Genomic DNA, 27,402 nt, shown 5'->3' with positions numbered 1-27,402 from the left:
AAAAGTAAACACATTAGCTTTAATACAACTAGTACATAATAAAAATTAAGAGAAAAGATTAATTCCAATAGAAAACCTGATTATGCCCACTAAAGGCGCTGTTATCAGCCTTTTTATTCAGTTTAGTCAGTGCTAGAATGTAAATACATAACAGTATGTCTTTTCTTGTCATGGTAGTCTTTCACATAACTAAAATTTGTGGCAGCAGTTTATACAACAAAAGAAAAGCTAAATCTGTAAATTATCAGAAAAGAAGCAAGGATATATGAAAATAATACATTTATATAAATTACAAAGGACAGTTACAATGAAACTCCATTAGTTTCCTCTCAACCCAATTTTACAAAATACAGTGAACACATATTATTCTGTGCATTGTTAAGAGTGCATAAACACTGTGGGCCCATTCAAAAGACAGTGGTCAAAGACAAAATGTTATCTTCATGTCATATACTGTTCTTAGTTCTTTACTGGAGTTGAGCTTCCTTTCATAGTCTTCTTTAGGTGGTGGTAATTTGGCAAGATTTTCATCAAGAAATCCAGCTGTAGTGTCTGGGGCTAAAAAGATAAGGTAATTAAGGCTGGCTGGCAGAAAGCAAAGTCAAGAGTACCACGCAGCGACCAGGCGTGGTGGCTCATGCCTGTAATCTCTGCACTTTGGGAGGCCCAGAGAGGATGATGATTAGAGCCCAGGAGTTCCAGACCACCTGAGCAACATAGGGAGATCTTGTCACTACAAAAAATTTAAAAATTAGCTGTGTGTGGTGGCACGCCCCTGTAGTCATAGCTACTCAGGAGGCTGAGGTGGAAGCAGGGTGGCAGGGGTGCAGGTGGATTGAGCCCAGGAGGTTGAGGCTGCAGTGAGCCATGATTGCGCCACTGCACTACAGCCTGGGTGACAGAGCCAGACCCTGTCTCAAAAAAAAAAAAAAAAAAAAAGTTCCAGGTAGCAATGGTTATTAATAAATAAGTTGTGGAATTATAGGTGATTTTCATTGACTCAATTTTGCTTACCTGCTCGTCTTTTTAAAATTTATAATGAACATATGCTAAGTCTGGTTACAAGAAAAAGCCAACAGATTTTATATATTTATATAAAAATATACAGAAGTCACTTTTCAAACTCGCTTTTGTAGATTTCATCTTGGCTTCTGAAAAGTTAAAAAGTTCCAATTACAGAAGACCACATAAGTAAAACACCCATAGTATTTTGTTTTCCACGTGACCTACAGAGCCACACAGCTGAGGTGTACTTGGATACACCTGTCTGATCTTCATTCTTCATATATTAGTACTGCCCAGATTTTCCTGATTGTAAAACTCACTGCAGTACTTGTAAAAAATATAGCTTTTTAGGCCCCTGCCCTAGCACTGTGACTCAATAAGTCTGGGGAATCTTTATTTTTAATAAAGACCTCTATATAGTCCTTATGATCAGTGAAATGTAGAAGACAATATTGCATATTATAAAATAATAAGTTTCAGATATTCTTGCTCACTTAATTCTAATCTCCCTTCCTCAACACCAGCTTCATTTCCCAGTCTTCAGTCATTTTTGCTGTTATGTAGAAAGTAAAAAAATGACTAGATTTGGCGTTATTTCTTTTTTAGTCTATAGAGTAATACTTGTTTATAATTATAATAATAATGAAGCCAAACATTACAGAAATAGAGTAACCCAGAAAGAACTGGAGTTTTGATTCCCGATAAAATATGGCTAAGAATCAGAGGCATAGTTATGTTTTGAAACTATTCTTTTTTTTTTTTTTTTTTTCTTTTTTTGCGACAGATCCTCACTCTGTCAGCCAGGCTGGAGTGCAGTGGTACAGAGCTTACTGCAGCCCTGACCTCCTGGGCTCAAGCGATTCTCCCACCTCAGCCTCCCAAGTCGCTGGGACTACAGGTGAATGCCACCAGGCCCAACTGATGATTTTTTATTTTTTGTAGAGATGGGGTCTCATGATGTTGCCCAGATTGGTCTTGAACTCCTTCCTGGGCTCAAGTGATCTGCCTGCCTTGGCCTCCCACAGTCCTTGAAACTATTTTCTTTAGTGGGAAGAAAAGGAGGCTAGGTAACTGAAGAAATATATATCGAATGTGCCAAGCAATGAGGCTCAAAACTGCAATACAAATGTCTTATGTCCAAAGGAAGCCCAAATGCCCTTTTTCATCTCCTACTCTAATATTAAACTCCAAATATTTACTCGACATTATTCTTGATCTGAGTTTCTAGGAGGCGATAATTTTTCAAGCCAGGAAAATATCCAAACATACTTTCTTATTCACAAACTGTGTTTATTATGAAGCTATGGCAATAAACTAAATAGACACACCCCAGGTAGAGGCACAGGATAAATGTAGTATGGTCATTCCTTAACTTTAAAGACTGGTATTTTAGGAGTAAATCAATATGGCTTGTACGGTTTGTTTATGCATTGTCAGTGACAATGCATGAGACCAAGAGTAACATTTCTGGATCTTTTCTCATAACTGACTTGTCATCGTCATCCTTGTATATATTTTTGATATTAACCTAAAGACTAAATAATTGAACTGCAGTTAAATCCTGGGTTTTCGGCATGTTTCTCATTGTTTTCTTTTTATTTATTTATTTTTTGAGTTGGGGTCTCTGTTGCTCAGGCTGGAGTGCAGTGGCATGATCATGGTTCATGGTAATCTCACACTCAAGCATTATCTTCCCACCTCAGCCTCCTCAGTAGCTGGGCTATAGTCATGCCCCACCACACCTGGCTAAGTTTTTCTAGTTTTTGTAGAGACAGAGTCTCACTATGTTGCCCAGGCTGGTCTTAAATTCCTGGCCTCAAGTCATCCTCCTGCCTCGGCCTCCCAAAGTGCTAGGATTCCAGGCATGAGTCATTGAGCCTGGCTTCTTTTATTTTAATTATGTTCTTCTTAAATAGTGTACCTGCTGCCTCATGAAGACAATTACATTGTATTTTGGGAAAATTAGCAGATAGAACTCTTTTTAAAGAGAGGTTCTAGTACCTGTGGTCGCTCAGTCTGCACCCGACGAAGGCAGTCTGCACCATAGATCACTGTATTCTCAGGGATGACTTCAAATGTATTTAGGTTGCAACAAGCCCCAATGATGCAGCCACTTGTCAGTATTACATTTCTGCCTACATATGCTACAATAAAAACATAGAAAGAACTGCAACTTAAGACATCAAATGACTGCAACACTTTTTTTCCTAAGATGATTTAGGTATAAAAATGTAAACTGGCCTTAAGAAAAAAGTTAAAGAAAATACATCAGTTTGGAGTTTGTATGGACAACACAGAGGCAGGCAGTACAAGCCAGGGTCAGATGGATTCAAAATGGAGCTCTGCTGCTATTTGTGTGACCTTGGGAAAGTCACCGCAAAGTCTCTAAGCTCAAGTTCATCTATAAAACGAAGAGGCCACTCTACCTCACAGTTTAAGGAATAATGCAATAACAGATGTAAAGTGATGAGCACAGGTTTGAAACACAGTAAGCATAAAATAAACAGAAAATGCTGATGATAATAGTGATAATTGATAATCCAAATTAAAATAAAAGTCATTAAGTAGATTAACACAAAGTATCATTTTATTATTTAAAAAAGCAGCATTTTCTTTCATGCCACTCGGGACCAAGAAAGATAACCCACTAATCTAAAGAACTGGCATCATCCAGGTTCTTTCTGGACCTTGGTGGGACAAGCTCTTGAAGTTGCTTCCCAGTAGTGACACTGACTTTACATAATCTCCTGTCTGGTCCCACTTACAAGCTCATGATATTGGTTTCTGATTGGTTAGGGAAAAGTATTCCTGAAATTAAAGAAAGCAACTGCTAGAGACACTGTGATTTTTCCCCTCCTTTAATTCTACAACAACACTACCCAACTAAAATTTCAGAGACTAGTATTTAGTAGAAATCTTTTCCGAATCTTTCATTTAAACTTTATGGTTTAATTCAATCCTGTACACAGCTGATTTTAAATTTAATGTATTTAACATTACCAGACAACCACATAACCAGATTAAGGTTCCTTAGTGGCAAAGAATTAGTTTGCCAGCTATTGTAGTCCCCTTCCAAGCACACCACCTTGCCAGTTTGTATTAGGCTGTTTCCCGGAACACAAAGAGAAGAGAGGTCACTGCTTTGACAATAAAACTCTGAACGTAGCTTACCTTTTGATTCAATGACATTATTATCTCCCATCTTCATAGCTTGGGAATCTGTAAGCCAGAGTTAGGTAAATACTATAAATATGTTCACCTTTAGTCCCCACTAACACAGTATGTTTTTATATTGCACTGGGAAAGAGGACAGGGGTGTCAGATGGGCCATGCAGGCTCACCCTTGCCAGAACTCTTGGGTCTGGGCAATCTGTGGTAACGGTTTAATCTTTAAACATAAATATCTCTAGGTATAAATAAATGATTTGTGTTTTTTGAAGAAACAAGTCCTTATACTCTGATTTTATGAGTATTTTCATAATTGTTTCAAGATAATTAAAATTATCCATCACCCAATCACTTAAACACTGTTAAAAGTTTGATATATCTTTATATAAATATATAGAATTTCCTGTGTATAAGTGGGAATCAAACTGTATAAACTTTTATAGCTTATTCAGTTCACTTAAATTTGCAAGCATTATTCCACGCTATTAAAATCTTTAGGCCAGGGAGGGTGGCTCACATCTGTAACCCCAGCACTCTGGGAGGCCAAGGTGGGAGGATTGCTTGAGCCTACGGGTTCAAGGACCAGCTTGGGCAACAGAGTGAGACATCATCTCTACCAAAAGTAAAATTAGCTGGGCACGGTGGTGTGCGCCTATAATCCCAGCTACTTGGGAGGCTGAGATGGGAGGATTGCTTGAGTCTGGGAGCTAAGGCTGCAGTAAGCTATGATTATGCCACTGCATGCCAACCTGGGTGACAGAGCAAGATCCTGTCTCAAAAAAGATAAAGTAAAATCTTTGAAAACATAATTTTAAATGACTGCTTAGTGGTCCTAGTGGTTTTATGCTCATAGTTCAATTTATTTAAATATCTTGCTATCGTTGAACATTTAGATTTTTCCTTGTAAATATTTTCTACTATATATTGTATGTTTTGCTGACGCCATAAGATTTTACTATCTTTTTTTTTTTTTTAAAAATCTTTTTGAGACGGAGTTTCGTTTCACTCATTGCCCAGGCTGGAGTACAATGGCGCAATCTCCACTCACCACGACCTCCGCCTCCCAGGTTCAAGTGATTCTCCTGCCTCAGCCTCCCGAGTAGCTGGGATTACAGGCATGCACCATCACGCCCGGCTAATTTTGTGTTTTTAGTAGAGACGGGGTTTCTCCATGTCGGTCAGGCTGGCCTCAAACTCCCAACCTCAGGTAATCCGCCCGCCTTGGCCTCCCAAAGTGCTGGGATTACAGGCATGAGCCACCGCGCCTGGCCTGATTTTACTATCTTTTTAGAGTACTAAACTAAGCAAAAGAACTGGAGACATTCTGGGGGAGGGGGAAAGACAACACATGAATAATGGAATATTTTCACCCCTACACACCATTTTATTGAATCAGACAATGTGTTGTCTACCTAAAACTATGTAGGAGACACACTGACAAAGTTGGGATTCTTGAATCAAGAAGGAAGCCAGCATTGCTATTTCTATGTTTATTGTCACTCAGCCATTGCTACCTGTCAACCAGCAAAAGTGGTTACTTTCAAAGTGCTGAGCTAAAGATACGTGTGTGTCTGCGTTTGTCTAAAAACGGCATACTTACTTTACTCTATTGACTTATTTACAGGAACAGAAGGGACCATTTTAAACATATATACTATTAAAAAAGTCTGTTCAAAGAGCTAGGTGACCTACTTTTATTTATTTTTATTTTTATTCTTTTTTGAGATGGAGTCTCACTCTGTCACCCAGGCTGGAGTGCAGTGGCATAATCTTGGCTCACTGCAACCTCCGCCTCCTGAGTTCAAGCGATTCTGCCTCAGCTTCCTGAGTAGCTGCAATTTCAGGCATGCGCCACCGTACCCAGCTGATTTTTTAATTTTTTTTTTTTAATAGTAGAGATAGGGTTTCAACATGTTGGCCAGGCTGGTCTTGAACTCCTGGCCTCAAGTGATCTGCCCACTTTGGCCTCCCACAGTGCTGGGATTACAGGCATGAGCCACCGCACCCAGCCTGGATGACCTACTTTTAAAAATATAATATATATTATGAATGTAAGTATATTTGATAGCCAAATTGTGACAGTTTTTACAATTTCTACAGAAGACTTAGGTACCAAAGGACAGCCGGGAATTATTTATGGTAGATTATTGTAAAGGATACAACAGCCAACTTCAAACACATTATTGGTGCCAATGATCATAGGTTTTGGTTCTGGATCTTCGGTATCAGGAGTGATATTATCTGGGTAACTGTAAAAAGAAGAAACAAATCATCCAAAAAGTCAGTAACACGATGAGCAATTTTCTTCCCATTTTCGAATTTTGGTTTTTTTTTTTTTTTTTTTTTTTTTTGAGACGGAGTCTTGCTCTGTCTCCCAGGCTGGAGTGCAGTGGCCGGATCTCAGCTCACTGCAAGCTCCGCCTCCCGGGTCTACGCCATTCTCCTGCCTCAGCCTCCCCAGTAGCTGGGACTACAGGCGCCTGCCACCTCGCCCGGCTAGTTTTTTGTATTTTTTTGGTAGAGACGGGGTTTCACCGTGTTAGCCAGGCTGGTCTCGATCTCCTGACCTCGTGATCCGCCTGTCTCGGCCTCCCAAAGTGCTGGGATTACAGGCTTGAGCCACTGCACCTGGCTGTTGGTTAATTCCTTAAATTTTACCTACATCAAGCTTAAAAGATATGACTATGTAAGTTATTTCTCTTTTGTTGTTGTTGTTTTTTTTTGGATATGGAATCTCACTCTATCACCCAGGCTGGTGTGGTGGCGCCATCTTGGCTCACTGCAACCTCCATCTCCGGGTTCAAGAGATTCTCCTGCCTCAGCCTCCCAAGTAGCTGGGACTACAGGCACGTGCCACTAGGCCCGGCTAATTTTTGTATTTTTGTAGAGGTAGGGTTTCACCATGTTGCCCAGGCTGGTCTCGAACTGATCTCAGGTGATCCACTAGTCAGGGCCTCCCGAAGTGCTGGGATTATAGGTGTGAGCTACCACGCCCAGCCTATGTAAGTTATTTCTTAATTTAAGTCATTCATTCATCCTGTATGCTAGAGCAGGCTTGATTTTGAGTTGAAGAGAGCTACTGAAAAATGAAGAAGTCATTGGTGTGTAGAGAAGAACAGCCTTCCTTAATTTATTTATTTTAGTTTATTATATTTTTTGAGACGGAGTCTTGCTGTGTCGCTCAGGCTGGAGTACAGTGGCACAATCTTGGCTCACTGCAACCTCTGCCTCCCAGCTTCAAGTGATTCTCCTGCCTCAGCCTTCCAAGTAGCTGGGACTACAAGGTGGGGTGCCACCATGCCCGGCTAATTTTTTTTTGTATTTTCAGTAGAGACGGGGTTTCACCATATTGGTCAGGCTGGTCTGAACTCCTGACCTCATTCATGATCCATCTGCCTTGGCCTCCCAAAGTGCTGGGATTACCCGTGTGAGCCACCACGCCCGGCCTACTTTAGTTTATTTTTTAAATTCAAAGTCCAGTGGGTCTTCTCCAGGACTAAGGAAAAAAGATGCTAGCTATCTTTTTAGGCTGTTAACTAGAATCAAAATCATGCCTAACTTGAAAATTTTCCACTCTTAATAATTATTTGGGATTGTGAAACATAAACAGATATTCACATAAAATAATTATTGCTATTAGCTAGTTGAAATACTTGGAAGATAAAATGTTTGTGTTCTAAGAAGAGGACGCCATTTTTAAATGGTGTTTTATCTCTGACAGTTGAGTTACTGCAGAATATAGCTGCTGTTAATTGACTTACACTGAAGGTGCCAAATGTATTTTAAATCCTAAGTAAGCATTAAATCAGTCTTTTTCTGACAGTTAAATATTTTCCCAAGGTCTTTCTTACAAATTCCATACACGGTTGCTATAAATTAGGTATAAACTTGAATTCCTTCCCAAAATTTTATCTAGAAAGAACTTATAAATGTTTATGAAAAATTCATGGGTTTTACAGTCTGGTTCACTATGATCATGCACATGTTCTAGTATTTTATTATTTTTTAATCTTTACAGTTAAAAAATTGCCTCTAAGACTCCACATTTTTCAACTATAATTCTAGGTGTCACCTGTGCAAAACATGTGAAAAAATATATTAGAGTTAAATTCACATGTTTAGGCATGAGTAATAACATTTCGGCTAGAACCGAAAAATCCAAAAAAACTCTCTGCAGGGTGGTGGGCACAGCACTGGGAGGCTTGAAGTGCTCAGGAAATGTTTGCTTAAGGAATGGGTGAGAAAGCCACATGTAAGGGGAAGATGACCAGGCCCAGCATCAAAGATTCTAGGCAGCTACTCAGCTCTCTCATCTTGGACAAGTCTTTTCCCTCATATGGTTTTTGGTTTGCTTATTTACTTATGTTGAAAAAGACCCTTAATGTTTCTCTAGCTCTAAAATAGTACGCATCCTGGATGTCCGTTGAAAAGGGTCTTACAGACAGCTAAAATTAAGAAAAACCATTACCCATCGTCCTTGGTTCACAGTATGTATAAGAGTCTTACTCACGCATTTATGATGAGGGCCTGTTCTTCTATTAGGTTCCCTTCGCCAATCACTATTGGCCCGGCTTCTGCAATAATTCGTGCTTTAGGGTGGATCACTGTCCGAGGTCCTGTTAAAAATAGTTTGAGAAGAAATTAGTGGTGGAGGCTATGCTTCCAACAGGCGGGTGGAAGGTGACTGAGGATGGGTGAGGCTGTTGGGAGGAACATTTTCTAAGTATGTGCCAGGCACCAAGCTAGGTACTTCACAGATACTATCTCCCGGGCTTTATCATCGGTAGTCAGGGCCAAATTGCAAGCAAATGTGAGTGGAATGGCACAGGCACTACAGCCAGACAGCTGTGGCTCAGCCTCCACTCGGAAGCTTCCCGTGATCTCAGTGGTGAAACAGAGGTGATGACAACACCAGTCCCACAGGGTTGCTGTAAGGGCTAGGGGTGATAATGTTGGGAGACACAGCATGTGACACAAAGTTGGCAATAAAAATTAATTCCTTCTTTTCCCTCAGCAAGGTAAGGCTCTCTTTGCTTAACATGTTCTGCTTTCTTATGTGAGTGTGCCTCCGAATTAGTCTTTTTATTACATAATTAAGAAGAAATATGGAGGCCGAGATGGGCAGATTGCTTGAGGTCAGGAGTTCGAGATCAGCCTGGCCAACATGGCAAAACCCCATCTTTACCAAAAAATACTAAAATGAGCCAGGCATGATGGTATGTGCCTGTAGTCCCAGCTACTTGGCAGGCTGAGGCAGGAGAATCGTGTGAACCCAGGAAACAGAGGCTGCAGTGAGCTGAGATCATGCCACTGTACTCCAGCCTGGGTGACACAGCAAGACTCTGTCTCAAAAAAAAAAAAAAAAAGGAGAAACATGGGTGGACAGAAGTCAGAAATTATGGGATCTAACAGCTTTGCTCCTCTGTCAGTGTCCCTATTACGAGCACACCTACTGAAAGGAGGCACAGCTTCTGCCGTCTGGCCCAGGATATGATTCAAACCAGTGAAAGCTGAAAAGGTTAAAGGGAGGCAGCAGAAGGACCCAAAGGTGATCACTGGAGTCCTAGGACTTTGGTGTGGGGAGCCCTGAGGCGATGCCTCCAGTCTCAAATTGAAGGGAACAGCCAGGGCCCTCATTACTCTCACTTCACCAGCACAGTACCCCGCCCTGAGCCTGGAATGCTAACACACTCCCTCCCAGCTTTATCTACCACAGGCTGAGGGTTCTGGTGATAATGAAACCACTGATGGGAAAACATAGCCTCCTTCAGCCTCTCTCCAATACCCATCCCATGTACCCGCCCAAGGCAATTTTTATGGGTAAACACAAGCAGATGAAATAACTGACTCTGAAAGTAAGGGAGGGTGGACAGAAGTGTTGACGGAGGGGGTGGGGGATTAGGAAAGTGACACTGTCCAAAAAATTCAGTATTCAATTGTGTAAATTGGTTTGTTTTTTTTTTTAGAGACAGGATCTCATTCTAACACCCAGGCCGGAGTATAGTAGCGTGATCATAACTCCCTCCAGCCTTCAATTCCTGAGCTCAAGCAATCCTCCTGCCTCAGCCTCTTGAGCTGCTGGAACTACAGGCACATGCCACCACATCCAGCTAATTTTTAGAGATGGGGTCTCACTATGTTGCTCAGGCTGGTCTTGAACACTTGGCCTCAAGAAATCCTCCTGCCTCAGCCTCCCAAAATGCTGGGATTACAGGCATGAGCCACTGTGCCCCACCTAATTATATAAATTGTCAATTCATAATTATTATCTGCCTGTGACAGCTGAGATGCCCCACTATATGATATGGGGCAACAAAAATAAATACATGTTATTTTTGTCCTTTTGAACTTTTTATCTTGAAAACTGGGAATGCTTAATATACACTCATTCACAAAAGTACTAAAAATAAGGAGGTGTTTCTGGTGCCCAGAGAATTGGAGAGAACCTCAGGGACGCCTATTCTTTTTCCTGATGAGGAATTGCTGGAGGTTGATAAGGAGGGTGGGGGCCTAAACAGGTTGCTCAGTCCAACACCCCAACATTTCTTATCAGGACGCACAGTCTGGTAAGAAATAACAAGAGAGTGGCCTTGATCTCTCAGTCACTTCTGGCTTTCCAAATCTTCAGCTTTTAAAGTAAAATTTCCCAGGCATATTCTCCTATTCAGGATGGAAGATTTCAGGATAGAAGATGGGATGGATCTCTGAGATCCCTGGGAAGCTTCTCAAGTTGAACATGAGTGTAAATGTGTGCATCTAATCTTTTATTTAAAACAAACAAAAATATATATGCATATATATACACACATTCACACAGCTATATACATATTTATATAATAACATGATCATTACAAAAAATTCAAACAAAGCAAAAAGTGAAAGATCTTCTTATGCTAATATCATTCCCCAGAGGTAACTACTCTTAAAAATTTGGGGTATATTATTCCAGATGTAAGCTCCACTGTACACTTAAGATATGTAAATACTGCTGTGGGCGGTGGCTCATGCCTGTAATCCCAGCACTTTGGGAGGCCGAGGTGGGTGGATCACTTGAGGTCAGCAGTTCGGGACCAGCCTAGCTAACATGGTGAAACCCTGTCCCTACGAAAAATACAAAAAAATTAGCCAGGCAGGGTGGTGCACACCTGTGGTCTGAGCTACTCAGGAGGCTGAGGTGGGAGGATCGCTTGAACCTGGAAGGCGGAAGTTGCCATGAGCCAAGATCACAGGACTGCACTCAGCCTGGGTGACAGAGTGAGACTCCGTCTCAAAAAAAAAAACAATAAAAAAAAAATCTGTAAATATCACTCCATATAAGCTATATCTCATTAAAAAGTTTAAAAATAAATATGATTTGGAAAAAAATATGCATTTCAAGCACACGTCTTTCAAATCAAGAAATAGTACCTATTCTTCTACAATTTGCTTATTTCATGGTAATTTTTCCATGTAAGTATATCTAGATAGATACTCTTTTTAATGGCTGAAAAGTATCTCATTTTATATTAATATACCATAATTTATTTCACAGGTCCCTTAATAATGGCATTTTAGACATCACCACTTTCGGGGCTGAGGCCCCAAACAACAGGGAAACGATTTCTTTTAAAGGAGAAACTGTAAGGCTTCCAGCTGTGGGAACCAACTGAAATGTATAGTTTGCACCATACCAGGTTTATATTTTACGTCAAAATAGTCTATGATAACAGGACACAATCTGCCTCTTTTAGGTTCTTTGTAATCAAAGCCCCAGCCAGTCCCACTCCCCGCCTTGTCTAGAAAGTCTAGACACCGGACTCTATCACCTAAAGGTGACGTGCTTACTCTCACAAAGGCGTGTTTTCTCATCTATAAAAAGAAGAGATCTGTAACCTACTTCATTGGGCTGAAATGTGGATTATATGAAATAATGTTTGAAAGAGGGATTGTGGGGTCTGGACCATGGTTCTTAAAAAATGGGATATTTATCACTATTTACTACTAAGAGCTAATGCATAACTTTTTCATAGTAAGCAAAATAACTAGTTCTGGTCTGGGACACAGAAGAAAAAGAACCGCTTTGCACCTCTACTCAGGTATCAGGGTAATACCTCCTGTTAACCAAGGGGAAAAATTCCACACCACACGATCAGACAGTAAAAAGATTAATGAAAGTATTTTCCATAACTAGCTTTAAAAATCTTAGATATGGGGCTGAGCACAGTGGCTCACACCTGTAATCCCAGCACTTCAGGAGACTGAGGTGGGAGGACTACTTCAGGCCAGGAGTTCCAGACCAGCCAGGGCAATGAGTCACACCCGCTTCTCTACAAAATGAAAAATTAAAAAAAAATTGGCCAGTTATGGTAGGGTGCACCTGTGGTCCCAATTACCTGGGAGGCTGAGGCAGAAGGATTGCTTGCGTCCAGGGGTTCAAGGCTACAGGGAACAATGATTGTACCACTGTACTCCAGCCTGGGCGACAGAGCAAGATACTGTCTCTGACAATGTCTTTTTTTTTTTTTTCTCTGAGGGGGAAAAAAAAAGATAGGAGGATGTGATCGTCACGTCTGTGACAGAAAGCAGATCCTTTGCCACTGCTAGATAAGTAGCCAGAGACACTAGCTATTCTGCCGGTCATCAAGCTGTAGCTCTTGACAAGACAAAGATACCCCTGGGACCTGTGTGTTTCTTTAAAACTTATGAAAACAAGTGATACTTTCATTTTTCCCTTTCAAAAATGACTAATCCATGTTTCTTAAAGAACCCAAACAAATAAGCACACTTTTTAAAAATTTTTAAACTTTTTTTTCACAGAAGATACCAGAAGCACACATTTTAAAAAATCAAAATAGGCCAGGCGTGGTGGCTCACGTCTGTAATCCCAGCACTTTGGGAGACCACGGCAGGTGAATCACTTGAGCACAAGAATTCGAGACCAGCCTGGGCAACATGGCGAAACCCCATCTCTACTAAAACACCAAAATTAGCCGGGCATTGTGGCGGGCATCTGTAATCCCAGCTACTTGGGAGGCTGAGGCAGGAGAGTCACTTGAACCCGGGAGGCAGAGGTTGCAGTGAACTGAGATTGCGCCACTGCACTCCAGCCTGGGTGACAAAGTGAGACTCTGTCTCAAAAAAACAAACAAAAAAAATTAAACCTAAGTCCTGTAAGACGTCTTACACAATATTGAAAAAATAATATGTGAACTATTTCAAGCAGGTATTTTATTATTATTACTGTCTTTATCATTATTAATAATTATTAAACAAGTAACTGGAAAATGCCTGGTTAGAAATCTGAGGGCTGTGTCCAGAGAGGGAGAGAAAGCACCGCTGCATTTAGGTGAGACCAGTGATTTAGACACCACCTCCACCTGCTGGCAGCATTGCAAACTACAGGTCCCAGTGTTAAGCGGCTGAAATAAAAGTTTGAGAAACGATCAACTTTAAATTGTGAGGTGACAGCAAATGTCACAGGCAATAATACATCAAATAGGTTCTCTCAACTTCTTGTGGGTCTTTTCTGGGCACAGACTGAAGTGGTTAGCATAAGCGGACTTCAGGATATGTAACCGCTAAGATTTTGGTTTGGTGAACTTTTTTCTTTTTGGATACAGAGTCTCGCTCTGTCGCCCCGGCTGGAATGCAGTGGCAAGATCTCGGCTCACTGCAACCTCCACCTCCCAGGTTTAAGCAATTCTCCTGCCTCTGGGGCTACAGGCGCCCACCACCACGCCCAGCTGATTTTTTGTATTTTAGTAGAGATGGGGTTTCACCGTGTTGCCCAGGCTGGTCTCGAACTCCTGAGCTCAGGAAATCCGCTCGACTCAGCCTCCTAAAGTGCTAGGATTGAAGGCGTGAGCCACCGCGTCTGGCCTGGTGAACTTCTTAAAGGAAGGCTGTGATTTCCGAGAATGACGCGGGTAATTCTGTCTGTGTGGTCTGATGATGGGAGGCTGGGCAGCAGAGTCCAGAGCCCAGCAACTCAAGCACCATTAGAAATAGCACACTGAAACGTGGCCACGGTTCACTTCATGCTTTTCTGATGCCATGAGCACTTTTACTATACCTAGATCGGGTCTGAATTCAACATGAAGTTTAAGGGTCTTGAGGTTCAAGTGCTTTAAAAATAAAACTCTGTCACCATGGAAAACACTGTTTGAAAGCTTGCTGTGAACCCTGGCGCTCCTTCTGGCAGGGCAGTTTGTGTATTTTCTTACCAAATGTGCTGAAGCCCTATTTGGCTTATCTCCGTGTTTGGATAAACGTGTCTAGAGTTGGAACTGCCTTACTGGCTGATGAATTATTTTTCTAAATGGGTTGGCTGGGCTTGGTGCCACACAGCCAGAAAGATATTCCTTGCATCCAATTTCCATTTCCCTGGTAAAGGACACTTTTTCTGTCTATCTTTGCCACAGAAAGCAATCTTTGTGTACATTTCCATTTGTCAATAAATAATTCGAAAGGCCTTAAGCTCTGTTTTTGTGACAACTAAACAATTTTCTTGAACTGTAAGCTGAAGTACCTGTAAGAGTGCTTTCTAGGTGATAATTTCTCAAGTCAAAGCCACTGTTGTGCCTTCCTGAAAAAGATTGCTGCAATGAAAGGGAGGCTTTTGGTCTGTATTAAAACTCTCCTAGAGAGACTAAGTAAGTGGGACAAAGTGCTTCCAGCACAAAACATTTCCACTGTGAAGAATTCTGCCTTCACATACTGATGTCCTGACTAAGTCCTGTCCCAGCCTCTCGCCCTGTAACGGACCATGGGACTGTGCTTCAGGGTGCCTTTCAGAAAGGTTTTCGGCTCTCAAAGATTTACGGGAAATAATTCACGGCCCATGAATGAAGGCAGACTGACTAAAAATAGGCTTGATGCTATGAAACCTTATTTACCCAAATTATAATTAACAAGAGGGCTGTTACTTTTCCCAGGCTTTGTCTCTGAACAGCCTTGAATAAGGGGGTCAGGCTCCAGCAGAGTTTCAAGTTATAGGGTTTCTGCTTAAGGACCATACTTCCAAGCATCCAGCTAGTTTCTCTGAAAAAACAAATACCTGCTTTTCTAGGAAAACAGATTGAGTTTAAAGTTCCATTAGCCTGAAACATAGCAAAGGAAAACATTACTTTATTCCTAAAATATTTCAGAATGGAATAATTTGTAAAAATATACATGACTAGAGGATGGAAAATTACACAAAACATCCTGAAAAAAATCTATGAATTAAACTACAGTTTATTGCTACTTAACTCAGATAAACTAAGCAAAAGCAACAATAAAAGCCCTAAGATGAAAAATAAAGCAGGGTGGTGACAGTTGTAATCAGATGACTTATCTCCACTCTTTGCTTTTATAATTATATCTCCCAGGAGCTTTTTAATCTGATGCATTACATCAGAAAAATGAATTAATAGAAGCCAAAAGACTTGAAACATTTTATACTAAATACAACAATGACAAAAATGATTATCTAAATACCAATTCTGGAAAATTCCCTTATTATACAGTTGAAGATAAGAAACATACGTAACAAAAAGGAGACAAGAATTGTAGAAGACAGAACCATCGGTAACTGTAACACTCTTCTGAACCTTCATTTTTCCTCAAATTTTCCTTAACTTTTAAAATTGAGTTTTTTTGTCTTCAGTATTTGAGCAAAAATTTTCTTGTTTCGAAACACTGGGTCAAAGTAAATATAACAAGTATTCACTTGGAGGCCATCTGCTGTGATAAACTGTAAATCGCTAGGTATTTCTTTCCTTAAAAATGTATTACCACTTCTTATGTTATAATCCATCACCGAAAATCTGTGTTAACTTTGGAGGCCAAAAAGGGCGGATCATTTGAGGTTAGGAGTTTGAAGTCAGCCTGACCAACATGGTGAAACCCTGTCTCTATAAAAAATACAAAAAAAAATTAGCCAAGTGTGGTGGCGCATGCCTGTAATTCTGGCTACTTGGGAGGCTGAGACACGAGAATCACTTGAACCCAGGAGGTGAAGGTTGCAGTGAGCCGAGATCACGCCACTGCACTCCAGCCTGGGCAACAGAGTGAGACAGACTCCGTCTCAAAAAGAAAAAGAAAGAAAGAAAATCTGTGTTAAAATGTCATTTTAACTATCAGAATTGTGCACTACCAGCTAGTGGTCAAAAACTAGTTGAAGGGCCAAGAGCAATGACTTACACCTGTAATCCCAGAACTTTGGTAGGCCAAGGCAGGAGGATCAACTGAGGCCAGGAGTTTGAGACCAGCCTGGACAAAAATACAAACATTAGCCAGGTGTGGTGGTGCATCGCTGTAGACCTGGCTACTTTGGAGGCTGAGGTGGGAGGATCACTTGAGTGCAGAGGTTTGACACCGCAGTGAGCCATGATCACACCACTGCACTCCAGCCTGGGCAACAGAATAAGACCTTGGTTCTAAACAAACAAACAAACTAGATGGAAAGTAGCTTTAAACAATGTACCTCCTTATGTAATATTATTATTATTTTTTTTTTTTGAGACACGGTCTCATACTGTCATCCAGGCTGGAGTGTAGTGGTGCAATTATAGCTCACTGAGCCCTCCCAAGTAGCTGGGACTACAGGCACGTGCCACCACATGCGGCTAATTTTTCCCTTCCTTCTTCCCTCCCTCCCTTCCTTCTGCTAATTTTTCTTTTTTCTCCTTCCTTCTTCTCTCTCTTTCTCTTCCTTTCCTTTTCTTTCTTTCCTTCCTTATTTTCTTTCTCTCTCTCTCTTCCTCTCTCTCTCTCCCTTCCTTTCCTCCCTCCCTCCCTTTCCTCTCTTTCTTTCTCTCTTTTCCTTCTTTCCTTTCCTTCCTTTCTCTCTCTCTCTCTCTTATCCCACTATATTTTCCACACTGGTCTTGAACTCTTTCTGGCCTCTGCTTTCTTAAATAATTTCAACATGTAAGGAAAGTAGGAACATAAGAGGCATAAAGAAGGTGGAGGAGCACAACGTAGTGAAAACCAGAGGGAGAAACAGGAAAGTGAATACTGATCCCTGATACCCCTAAAACTCAGTCCTAGGCAGTGGTCCACCAATCACTGGCAGCTACCTTCCTTGCACAGATAATGCCTTTACAGCCCAGAAAATCTTCTGTAAAATATGTTATTTCAAATCTGAAATACATATCCCCCACCCATGTAATGTCTGTGTATATTTATGCCTGCAGATGTAGCTATACTATCTATATATCTATCTTATAGTAGACATTATATAGTTATTTAAAATGGGGTTGTTGTGGGGCCAGGTGTGGTGGCTCACACCTGTAATCCCAACACTTTGGGAAGCTGAGGCAGGAGGATCGCTTGAGCCCATGAGTTTAACACCAGCCTGGCAAAATAGCGAGACTCCGTCACAAAACAATAACAACAACAACAACAACAACAAAACAGGGTTGTTGTAACATTGGGGGATTTTTTTAAAAAAAGAAAAAATGTAAAATGGGGAAGTAGAAGAAATGCCAGGGAAAATCTACATAATTACTTCAGTCTTACTTTCCTTCTAACTGAAGAATGCGTTGTAAACTACTATAAGGTATTATTCCTAGAATATCATCATGATAGCCACAATTATAATGCAGTAAAATGATGAGTAAAAAGAACACAGAGGAGCATTTTGATAAATATGTGGTCCCAGTCTGCAGCAGAGATTGTAAAAAATTAAAAAACATGGCGCTCCTCATTTTCCTTCATAAACACTTTGCAAGTGGTTTAGGTAATACAAAAGACAAAGAGTTAACACAGCACTGAAAAGAAACAGGGCCGTTTTCTACATTTTTAAAGTATCTCCATTTAAAATAATTAAATCAACCAACCTGGCAAATTCTTTTTTTTTTTTTTTTTTTTTTTTTTGAGACGGAGTCTCGCTCTGTTGCCCAAGCTGGAGTGCAGTGGCCGGATCTCAGCTCACTGCAAGCTCCGCCTCCCGGGTTTACGCCATTCTCCTGCCTCAGCCTCCCGAGTAGCTGGGACTACAGGTGCCCGCCACCTCGCCCGGCTAGTTTTTTGTATTTTTTAGTAGAGACGGGGTTTTACGTGTTAGCCAGGATGGTCTCGATCTTCTGACCTCGTGATCCGCCCATCTCGGCCTCCCAAAGTGCTGGGATTACAGGCTTGAGCCACCGCGCCTGGCCCCTGGCAAATTCTTAACAATGTTCCATAATACTGGCACAATCTCCACTGGTTTTATAAGACAAGATGCCTAAATTGTTTGGAGGCTTAGATATTTTTAGAAAAAAAATATGACATTACAGGGTTTTTTTTTCTATTAAAGAAACTGTTCATTTAAGGAAATAAAGTGTATTTCCTCTCTGAAAGTGTAACAGTTCACTGAACACTTTAGTCTGGTAGCATACAGGTGACATGCGGCTGCTGGTAAGAATGAGCTCACACCAATAAAACCGCAAGGGCACCATATCCAGGCAAACCCCAGGTAAAAGAACAGAGTAAAATGTCTGAGGAATTTAGTCAAGTTCATGTATGTAAAATGTTGGACTTGAGCTCTGACAAGGCTACACTGAGAAGATCTGACCGCGTTAACAGCAAACGGTTATTGACAGCTCACTACTCACAATTTTCATGTTCTCTTTCAAGAAACCTAAGAGATAGACAAACTCCCCTGCAGCTTGGTCTCATGGCTAAGACAATCTCATGGACACATCAAGCTGCAGGGGAGGGTCGTGTGGAACTTTCAGGAAGTCTATTTAAAGGGAGCTGACTCACAGCTGGGACACATGCCCTTTTGCTTCCATGCCTCCCCTTTCTCACCCAGGATGACGGCTGGTGCTCTAGCCATCACTTCCTGGCCTACAGGACGGGAGCTCCATGCTGGACAATCAACTAATCAGCCTTGCATTACTTACCTCAAAACTTTTTATATGAGAGAATAAACCCCTGCAGCGGTAAGCCACACCTACATGCAGCCACACCTGATCCTGATATACACAATTATATAGATGGGGAAAAAAAAAAATCAAGGTTAGAGAGGTTATGTAATATGTCCAAAGTAACCCAGCAAGAAAGGAGCAAGGAGCAAAGCAGCCCAGGTCCGTTGACTCCATGGCCCACGCTCTCCACGAAGCTCCACAAAGGCAGCACCGTAGCACCGTGCCTGGCACATCACAGGTACACAACGGATCTCTCTCAAATACACGAATGATTTTGTTATACAGCCTCATTAGTATTTCAGATAGGAGTTTAAACACAGCCTCCATCACACTGTATTCCTTCAGAAATTTTAAACACATAGGAGAAAATGCATTGTTTTGTCAATAAAACTAGGACATCCGTGAAATAAACATGGAAGACAGTATCTAATTGTAAAGCACTAAAATAGATTAAATCACATCAATTCTTGAAAAAGAGTAAATAAACTATTTTCTTACCGATAGTCACATCTCCTCTGATTTCACTTTCTACACATACAACTGCTCCAGGAGCAATCTTCACACTGTAGCAAGAAAAAGGTAACATTTACCAGGGGTAAGATTGAAAATACTGTTGGAGAAGCTACCCTGACACTGTAATGAAAACAAGGTTTAAAAAATGATGGAAAAAAAGACCAGATGCAGTGGCTCACACCTGTAATCCTAGCACTCTGGGAGGCTGAGGTGGGCGGATCACCTCAGGTCGGGAATTCGACACCAGCCTTACCAACACGGAGAAACCCCATCTCTACTAAAAATACAAAATTAGCTGGTGTGGCAGCGGGCACCTGTAATCCCAGCTACTCGGGAGGCTGAGGCAGGAGAATCACTTGAACTCGGGAGGCGGAGGTTGCAGTGAGCCGAGATCGCGCCACTGCACTCAAGCATGGGTAATAAGAGTGAAACTCCATCTCAGAAAAAAACAAAAAAAGATGGAAAAATGGAAAGTCAATGGTAAGAGGGTAAGGTTTTAATAGATTATAAATTTTTCAATTGGTATATTGTCCATCATCCCAAATCAAATGTGCTATAGTATTAAAATGCTTGAGAAGAGTTTTGAACCTTTTCTTTTAATATCAGCATGTTTCTAAACAGCAAACAGCTGAAAACAACCTAGATATTCATTAGTGGAAGATCAGTTAATAAATTATGGTATATTATAGACTATTACATGGTCATCAAAAAGAATGAATAATCCCTTGTCAAGATTTTAGAATGGCTGTGCACAGTGGCTTACACCTGTAATCCCAGCACTCTGAGAGGCCAAGGAAGGAGAATTGCTTAAGCCCAGGAATTCAAGACCAGTCTGGGCAACATAGTGCGACCTCATCTCTTAAAAAAAAAAAAAAAAAAAAAAAAAAAGGAACGATCTCCAAGCTATATTGTTAAAAGTAAAAAAAAGTGAAGTGAGAAAATAGACAGTATATAATATGCCATTATTTTTGTAAAGGCAGGGTGAAAAAATATACATTTAAACTATTTAACAACCAGCAAAGTAATACTAACTTAGAAATTTAAAATTTACAAATACTTCTATTTACTCTCATATATATACATACACACACACAAACATGAGAGAAACTTTTTACAAAGTAATATAAATTGTAGTACAAATTGTTCAAAAGACTCTAATAATTTCCATATAACTTATTGATGCTTTTTTATATTCTGCTGTTATCTTTTGTTTGACAAAGCTGTATGTAAACACCGACCCTAGCTGAACCATGAGCTGACATGAGGAAGTGCATCAAATGACTTCTCCATTACAGTGATGGTTATTAGGAAACTTCATTAAGAAAAGAATTTTTCTAAATGGCAATGACATTCACGGTGTTAAATCTGCTCTCAGCTACTATGAAATAACACTAACATTTTAGATATTTTGTCTTCGTAATTTTGTTTGGATTTTTCAAAATTTTGATTTCCAATTGTTCCACTTTGGGCTGGGCATGGTGGCTCATACCTGTAATCCCAGGACTTTGGGAGGCCAAGGCAGGTGGATCACCTGAGGTCAGGAGTTTGAGACCAACCAACCTGGCCAACATGGCGAAACTCTGTCTCTATTAAAAATACAAAAATTAGCCGGGCATGGTGGTGGGCGCCTATAGTCCCAGCTACTGGGGAGGCTGAGGCAGGAGAATGGCGTGACCCCGGGAGGCAGAGCTTGCAGTGAGCCGAGGTAGCACCACTGCACTTCAGCCTGGGCGACAGAGCGATACTCCATCTCAAAAAAAAAAAAAAAAAAAAAGAAAAGAAAAGTGTAAATGTTTGTGCAAGAACACTTATGTAAAAATATTAAAACACTATTTTATCTATTCTATGTTGAAATACCATATGCATACATCTAAGCAGAGACTAGTAAGTAACAAAGTAAAAACCTCTTCCCCCTCCCAGGTTGGACATCACTGAATGAGTAGAAGCACGAAAGTCATGAAGAGAAAGGCAGCAGGTAAGGCTGGGAGGAAAAGCAGGACCAGCCCATGAACAAGCTTGTACACCATGACAAGGGATTTGAATTTGCACCTGTAGGCAAGAAGTCACTGAAGGATTCCCATTCCCAAGCCAACAATGTCACAGAATGGTATGCAGATAATTGACACGTATGAAGAAGTACTTGGCGGTGGTGGGGGTCAGGGAGGCAGCTGGTCTAATCCTACAGAGAGAATGCACGCCTGAAATGCTGTATTAGTCCGTTTTCACACTGTTATACAGAACTTCCCTGAGACTGGGTAGTTTACAAAGGAAAGAGGTTTAATTGACTCACAGTTCCACATGACTGGGGAGGTCTCAGGAAACTTACAATTATGGCGGAAGGTAAAGGGGAAGCAGGCACCTTCTTCACAAGGCAGCAGGACAGAGAGACAGTGAAAGCGCAGGGAAAACTACCATTTATAAAACCATCAGGTCTTGTGAGAATTCACTCACTATCACGAGAACCGCATGGGGGAAACCACTCCCATAATCCAATCACTCAGATTACTCGTCCCTCCCTCAACAGGTGGGCATTATAATTCAAGATGAGATGTGAGTGGGGACACAGGGCCAAACCACATCAAATGCACTGGTAGCACATAGGAGAAGCTGCAGGTATGTCTAGGAAATAGAAACAAGACTTGGCAATAAACACATTTAATAAAAATCTGGTTTCGGCCGGGCACGGTGGCTCAAGCCTGTAATCCCAGCACTTTGGGAGGCCGAGACGGGCGGATCACGAGGTCAGGAGATCGAGACTATCCTGGCTAACACGGTGAAACCCCGTCTCTACTAAAAAATACAAAAAAAACTAGCCAGGCGAGGTGGCGGGCGCCTGTAGTCCCAGCTACTCGGGAGGCTGAGGCAGGAGAATGGCGTAAACCCGGGAGGCGGAGCTTGCAGTGAGCTGAGATCCGGCCACTGCACTCCAGCCTGGGCGACAGAGCGAGACTCCGTCTCAAAAAAAAAAAAAATCTGGTTTCTAGGCGACGTTGAAGGTAGGTACTTCCCATTCCTTGTTACAGGCCCCAAGGACCATAAAGTGTGTATAATCACATCCCTCAGTATCCAGTATCTGTGGGAGATTGGTTCCCAGACCAATCCTCAGATGTTCAAGTCTCTGATATAAAATGCTGCAATATTTGCATAAAGCCTATACACATCCTCTCATACTTTGTCATTTCTAGATAATTTACAATACCTAATATAATGTAAATGCTCTGTAAATAGTTATACTGTATTGTTTACAGACACAATTTTTTTTTTCCTATTTTTGATCTGAGGTTGGTTGAATCCATGGATGTGGAACCCATGGATATAAAGAGCAAACTATATTTGCTTTCTTCTCTGTGGAGGGGAAATAAGTTTGACTAGTGTATTAGTCTGTTCTCACACTGCTAATAAAGACATATTTGAGACTGGATAATTTATAAAGGAAAGAGGTTTAATTGACTCACAGTTCAGCATGGCTGGGGAGGCCTCAGGAAACCTACAACTATGGCAGAAGGGGCAGCAAACATGTCCTTCTTCACATGGTGGCAGGGAGGAGAATGAGTGCCCAGTGAAGGGAGAAGTCCCTTATAAAATCATTAGATCTTGTGAGAACTAACTCATATCATGAGAACAGGAAGGGGGAAATGGCCCTCATGAGTCAATTATCTCCACCTGGTCCCTCCCACAACATGTGGGAATTATGGGAACTACAATTCAAAATGAGATTTGGGTGGTGACACAGCCAAACCATATCAACTACAGAAGGATGGGGGTGAGGGGCATGGAGTGAAATAAGGAAACTGGTGCCATCCTGTCCCCTTCCTGGGAAGGGATGATTTCTGATGGAGAGGGAAACTCAAATTCCAGGGCTCAAAATCAGCTGCTCTGACTCAGCTTCATTTACGCCAGAAAAACAACCCAAACCAGCCCGGGTCACATGGTAAAACCCAATCTCTACAAAAAATACAAAACTTAGCTGGGTATGGTGGCTTACACCTGTACTCCCAGCTACTTGGGGGGCTGAGGCGGGAGGACTGCTTGAGCCCAGGAGGTAGAGGTTGCAGTGAGCCGAGATCGCATCACTGCAGTCCAGCCTGGGTGACGGAGTGAAACTCTGTCTCAAAAAAAAAAAAAAAAAAAAAAAAAAAAGAAGGAAAAAAAGAAAAAAGAAAAGAAAGAAAACTAACCAAAAGTCAGGAGCCAGGGAGCAAAGTCAAAGCCTCTAGGTTTCTGATCTGGAAAACTAATGGCACCATCTGAGAATAGCCTATGGGAGGAGGGGCAGATTTCAGAGAAAAAAGTCATTTGGCTAAATTTTAGATAAACTCAGTCTGAGATATCTATGGAATAGTCACCAGATATGCCCAATAAGCGACTGAAAATACAGATTTTGAAGCTCATAAGAGAGTTCTAAAAACACAGCTGTGAGAGACAGAAGGGTAAAGATTCTTTCATTAACATGACTCGCCATCATTTCTATGCCAGAATCTTACCCCAAAGTATTCCCTAATATACATGCAAAGTAAGATGAAAACTATTTTTCAGATTGTACCAATTTCCCTACTAGTGTGATGAACTAAAAAAAAAAGACATACACAAATTTTTCTTCCACAATTTAGGGTGGACAAACTTCACACCGCAATGTATTTTTAAAGCTCTAAGTAAAGAAAAAAATAATGTATCAGATAGAAAAAACTAATAATCCCTGAGTCTATCTTCAAGAAATGGTTTTGAGAATAGACACAGCTCCAGCTGTTTCCATCATTTTGTCAGGCTCTGACTTTTTACAAGGCATAAATCAATGAAATCCTACCAATGGTCCTTCTGGGTGATACAGCCTGTCAAGAGTCAATTTGGGCCAGGTGCAGTGGCTCACGCCTGTAATCCCAGCACTTTGGGAGGCTGAGGCGGGCATATTCCTTGAGGTCAGGAGTTCGAGACCAGCCTGGCCAACATGGTGAAACCCTGTCTCTACTAAAAATACAAAAATTGGCCAGGTGTGGTCGTGGGCACCTGTAGTCCCAGTTACTCAGGAGGCTGAGGCAGGATGATCGCTTGAACCCGGTAGGCAAAGGTTGTAGTGAGCTGAGATTGCGTCACTGCACTCCAGCCTGGGCAACAGAGTGAGACTCCAATTCAAAAAAAAAAAAAGGAAGCAGGCATGGTGCAAAGCTTTCACGGCACTCCAACCTGAGCGACTCTGTCTCAAAAAAAAAAAAAAAAGTCAATCTGCTGAAATAACAGAAAATACGTAGCCCTCCTACTGTATTGGAGAAGAAAGATTTTAGTAAGATTAGAAGAAAGAAATTAGAAGAAAGTAAAAGAAAGAAAACTTTAGTAAAAGCAGAAAATCACCTGGTCTAACCCTCTCATATTACAGAAAAAACTGAAATTCAGAGACTAGAAATTTCTTGGAGCAGAGTTCATTCCTGGGGCATCACTGTCCTGAAATCAGTCATCTCTCTTCTAGTTGAAAGTTTTCTGGAAACATCCTGTCACTCCAGATGTTTTTCCATGATAAATGAATGACACTGTCCTTGAATGTATCACCATCTGTAAATGTCATTTCTCCGACACTTTTCACTTAAAGTGGGTTTTTATGGTAAAATATGCAGTTTTATTAAGCCCTGGTCGAATAAATTAGCCTCTATAAAATGTCTCTTGTTTTAGACCTTATTTCTCATTGCAATTTTCCATTTCCTCAGCTTCCTTCCCATTATGAAAAGAGCATTATCTAACATTTAACTTGTCCCGGGCAACTGAGAGTAGGAGAGACTCACAAGTGCCCCCTGCCTTCAGTTTTACGCCCAAGGGAGAGATCCCAGGTAATGCTTGCATCACAATCAGCACACTTCTCAGTGGGGGAGGGAAGAATTAATTCACCAACTAGGCCAACTAAAACGTGGTCCCAATATCTCTGCAAGGACCCCTCTGTATCTCGGAGTGGTGGGAGCAGAGAGGTGAGCCGGCAGATGGGAGGGCAAGACTTAACCTCAGATCTGTTAAAGTAACAAGTCAACAATACCTTCATCTTCACTGTCAGCTACTATCTACTGCACATAATATTTATAACACATCTGTTCCTCTTTAGCTTACAAAAAAAAATTATAGAGCATCTGCTTAAATGGAAGAAAAATCTAAATTTTAATTTACGGCACCAGAAACAATGTCAGTTTTCTTTGTCAAAAAGAGTCAGCAGAGGGAGCTCAACACTGCTGCTGTTCGAAACGGCTTTACTTTTGCACTTGTGACATCCCAGCCACCAACAGCCACCAAGAGACCCCAGCAATGAAGACTACCGGAGAAGCAGCCAAAATTGCCCTCCCCATATGTTTACAAAGGAGCTTGTTCACTCCACGCCTGGCAGAAAATGTCACAGTTCTAAGCTTATACACTATCGGTGGGAATGTAAATTAGTTCATCTATTGAAAATAGTATGGTGACTTCTCAAAGGACTAAAGACAGAAGTACCATTGGACCCAGCAATTCATATAGAACTACCAATCCAAATGGAACTACCATTCGACCCAGGATCTACTCAAAGAAAACCATCGTACTAAAAAGACAATTAAACTCCTTTATCACTGTACTACTCACAATAGCAAAGTATGGAATCAACCTAAGTGTTCATCAACGGATGACTGGATAAAGGAAATGGGGTGTATCTATACAATGGAATACTACAGAGCCATAAAAAAGAAAGGAATCATGTCTTTTGCAACAACATGGATGGAACTGGAGGCCATTACCGTATGAAATAACTCAGAAACAAAATCAAATGCACATGTTCTCACTTTTAAGTTGGAGCTAAAATGAGTACACAGAAACATAAAGAGGGAAATAACAGACACTGGGGACTCTAAAAGCAGCGAGGGTAGGAGGGGTGTGAGGGCTGAAAAATTACCCATCGAGTACAACATTCACTATTTGGGTGATAAGTACACTAGAAGCTCAAACTTCACCATTACGCAATATATCTGTGCAACAAATCTGCGCATGTACTCCCCGCATCTGAATATATAGTGTGTGTGTGTGTGTGCGCGCGTGCGTGTGGGTCACAGTTCGAGGCGCGGATCCCCTTCTGACAGCGACCGTAAATCCCTTTACACACCCCACCCTCCAGAGACAGGAAGGGCCTGGGGTGCGGCCAGCACTGGCGTGGGGTCTCGCAACATGCAGCAGAGAATCCAGCGCCAAGCCGTGGGGTACAGCTGCCCCAAGTACCGCCGATTGTGCTGGAGAAGGGAGCCCGCCTCCCCCTGCGCCCCAAGAAAAAGCTGACGTCACCCTCTCCTCGCAGCCCCGCCGGGAGACCCCCTCTGCGCAAGCGCCTACGGGGAGGGAAGGACAGACAGGAACAAAAACCTTCCAGGCGGTGACTCCGTGTCCCTTCTCAGCCCTCCCCGCCCCCACTCCGTAGCCCCCTCCCTCAGTGGACGCCAGGTCTGGGCTTGAGGTACCTTCAGCCCGAAGGCCCAGGATGAGACACCCTCTGAGTCGCCACCATTGGCGACCAGGAACAGGTTCCACTCCTACGCAAAGCTGAGAAAGGGCTTTTCTCAAGCAGCAGACCCACCTCTTTTGAGTCTTCTCCGCCATGGTACGGCCCCAATTGGAGCGGAGATCCACACCACCGCCTGGGTAGAGCGATAATTCCACACGCGATTGGAGAGCCTGGCAGGGTTGGGAGAGGGGTGGAGCCGGGGTGGGGCGAGGACTCTGCGGGGCGGGGTCAGGGAAGCTTGCGGCTGTTGTTTGCGTCGAGTCTGGGCGCACAGGACTGTGCGTGGCAGCGGTGCGGGGCCGTAGACCCTAATTTGGAACAGCCATTGGCTGGGCACAGGCCAGCACT

At 41.8% G+C, this 27,402-nt stretch overlaps 1 protein-coding gene across 2 annotated transcripts; it reads right to left on the bottom strand.

Moving 5' to 3' along the window:
• On the bottom strand, positions 1 to 27,164 carry DCTN6 (dynactin subunit 6). Of its 2 annotated transcripts, none has more exons than XM_074000621.1 (7): positions 27,011 to 27,164; positions 19,545 to 19,609; positions 8,684 to 8,789; positions 6,334 to 6,422; positions 4,177 to 4,224; positions 3,007 to 3,149; positions 1 to 558 (listed from the first exon to the last, which is right to left on the bottom strand). In XM_074000621.1, exons 4-7 carry the CDS (start codon positions 6,371 to 6,373, stop codon positions 460 to 462), a joined length of 330 nt encoding a protein of 109 aa, XP_073856722.1. In that variant the 5' UTR covers positions 6,374 to 6,422; positions 8,684 to 8,789; positions 19,545 to 19,609; positions 27,011 to 27,164; the 3' UTR covers positions 1 to 459. The 2 variants fall into 2 exon arrangements, with proteins under 2 accessions (XP_073856722.1, XP_005563035.1); XM_005562978.5 differs by having other exon boundaries at positions 27,127 to 27,164.
• Between the last annotated feature and the right edge of the window lie 238 nt (positions 27,165 to 27,402).

Source organism: Macaca fascicularis, chromosome 8, assembly GCF_037993035.2.
Source record: "Macaca fascicularis isolate 582-1 chromosome 8, T2T-MFA8v1.1".
Lineage (NCBI taxonomy): Eukaryota > Metazoa > Chordata > Mammalia > Primates > Cercopithecidae > Macaca > Macaca fascicularis.
This window is presented reverse-complemented; position numbering and strand designations above follow the sequence as displayed.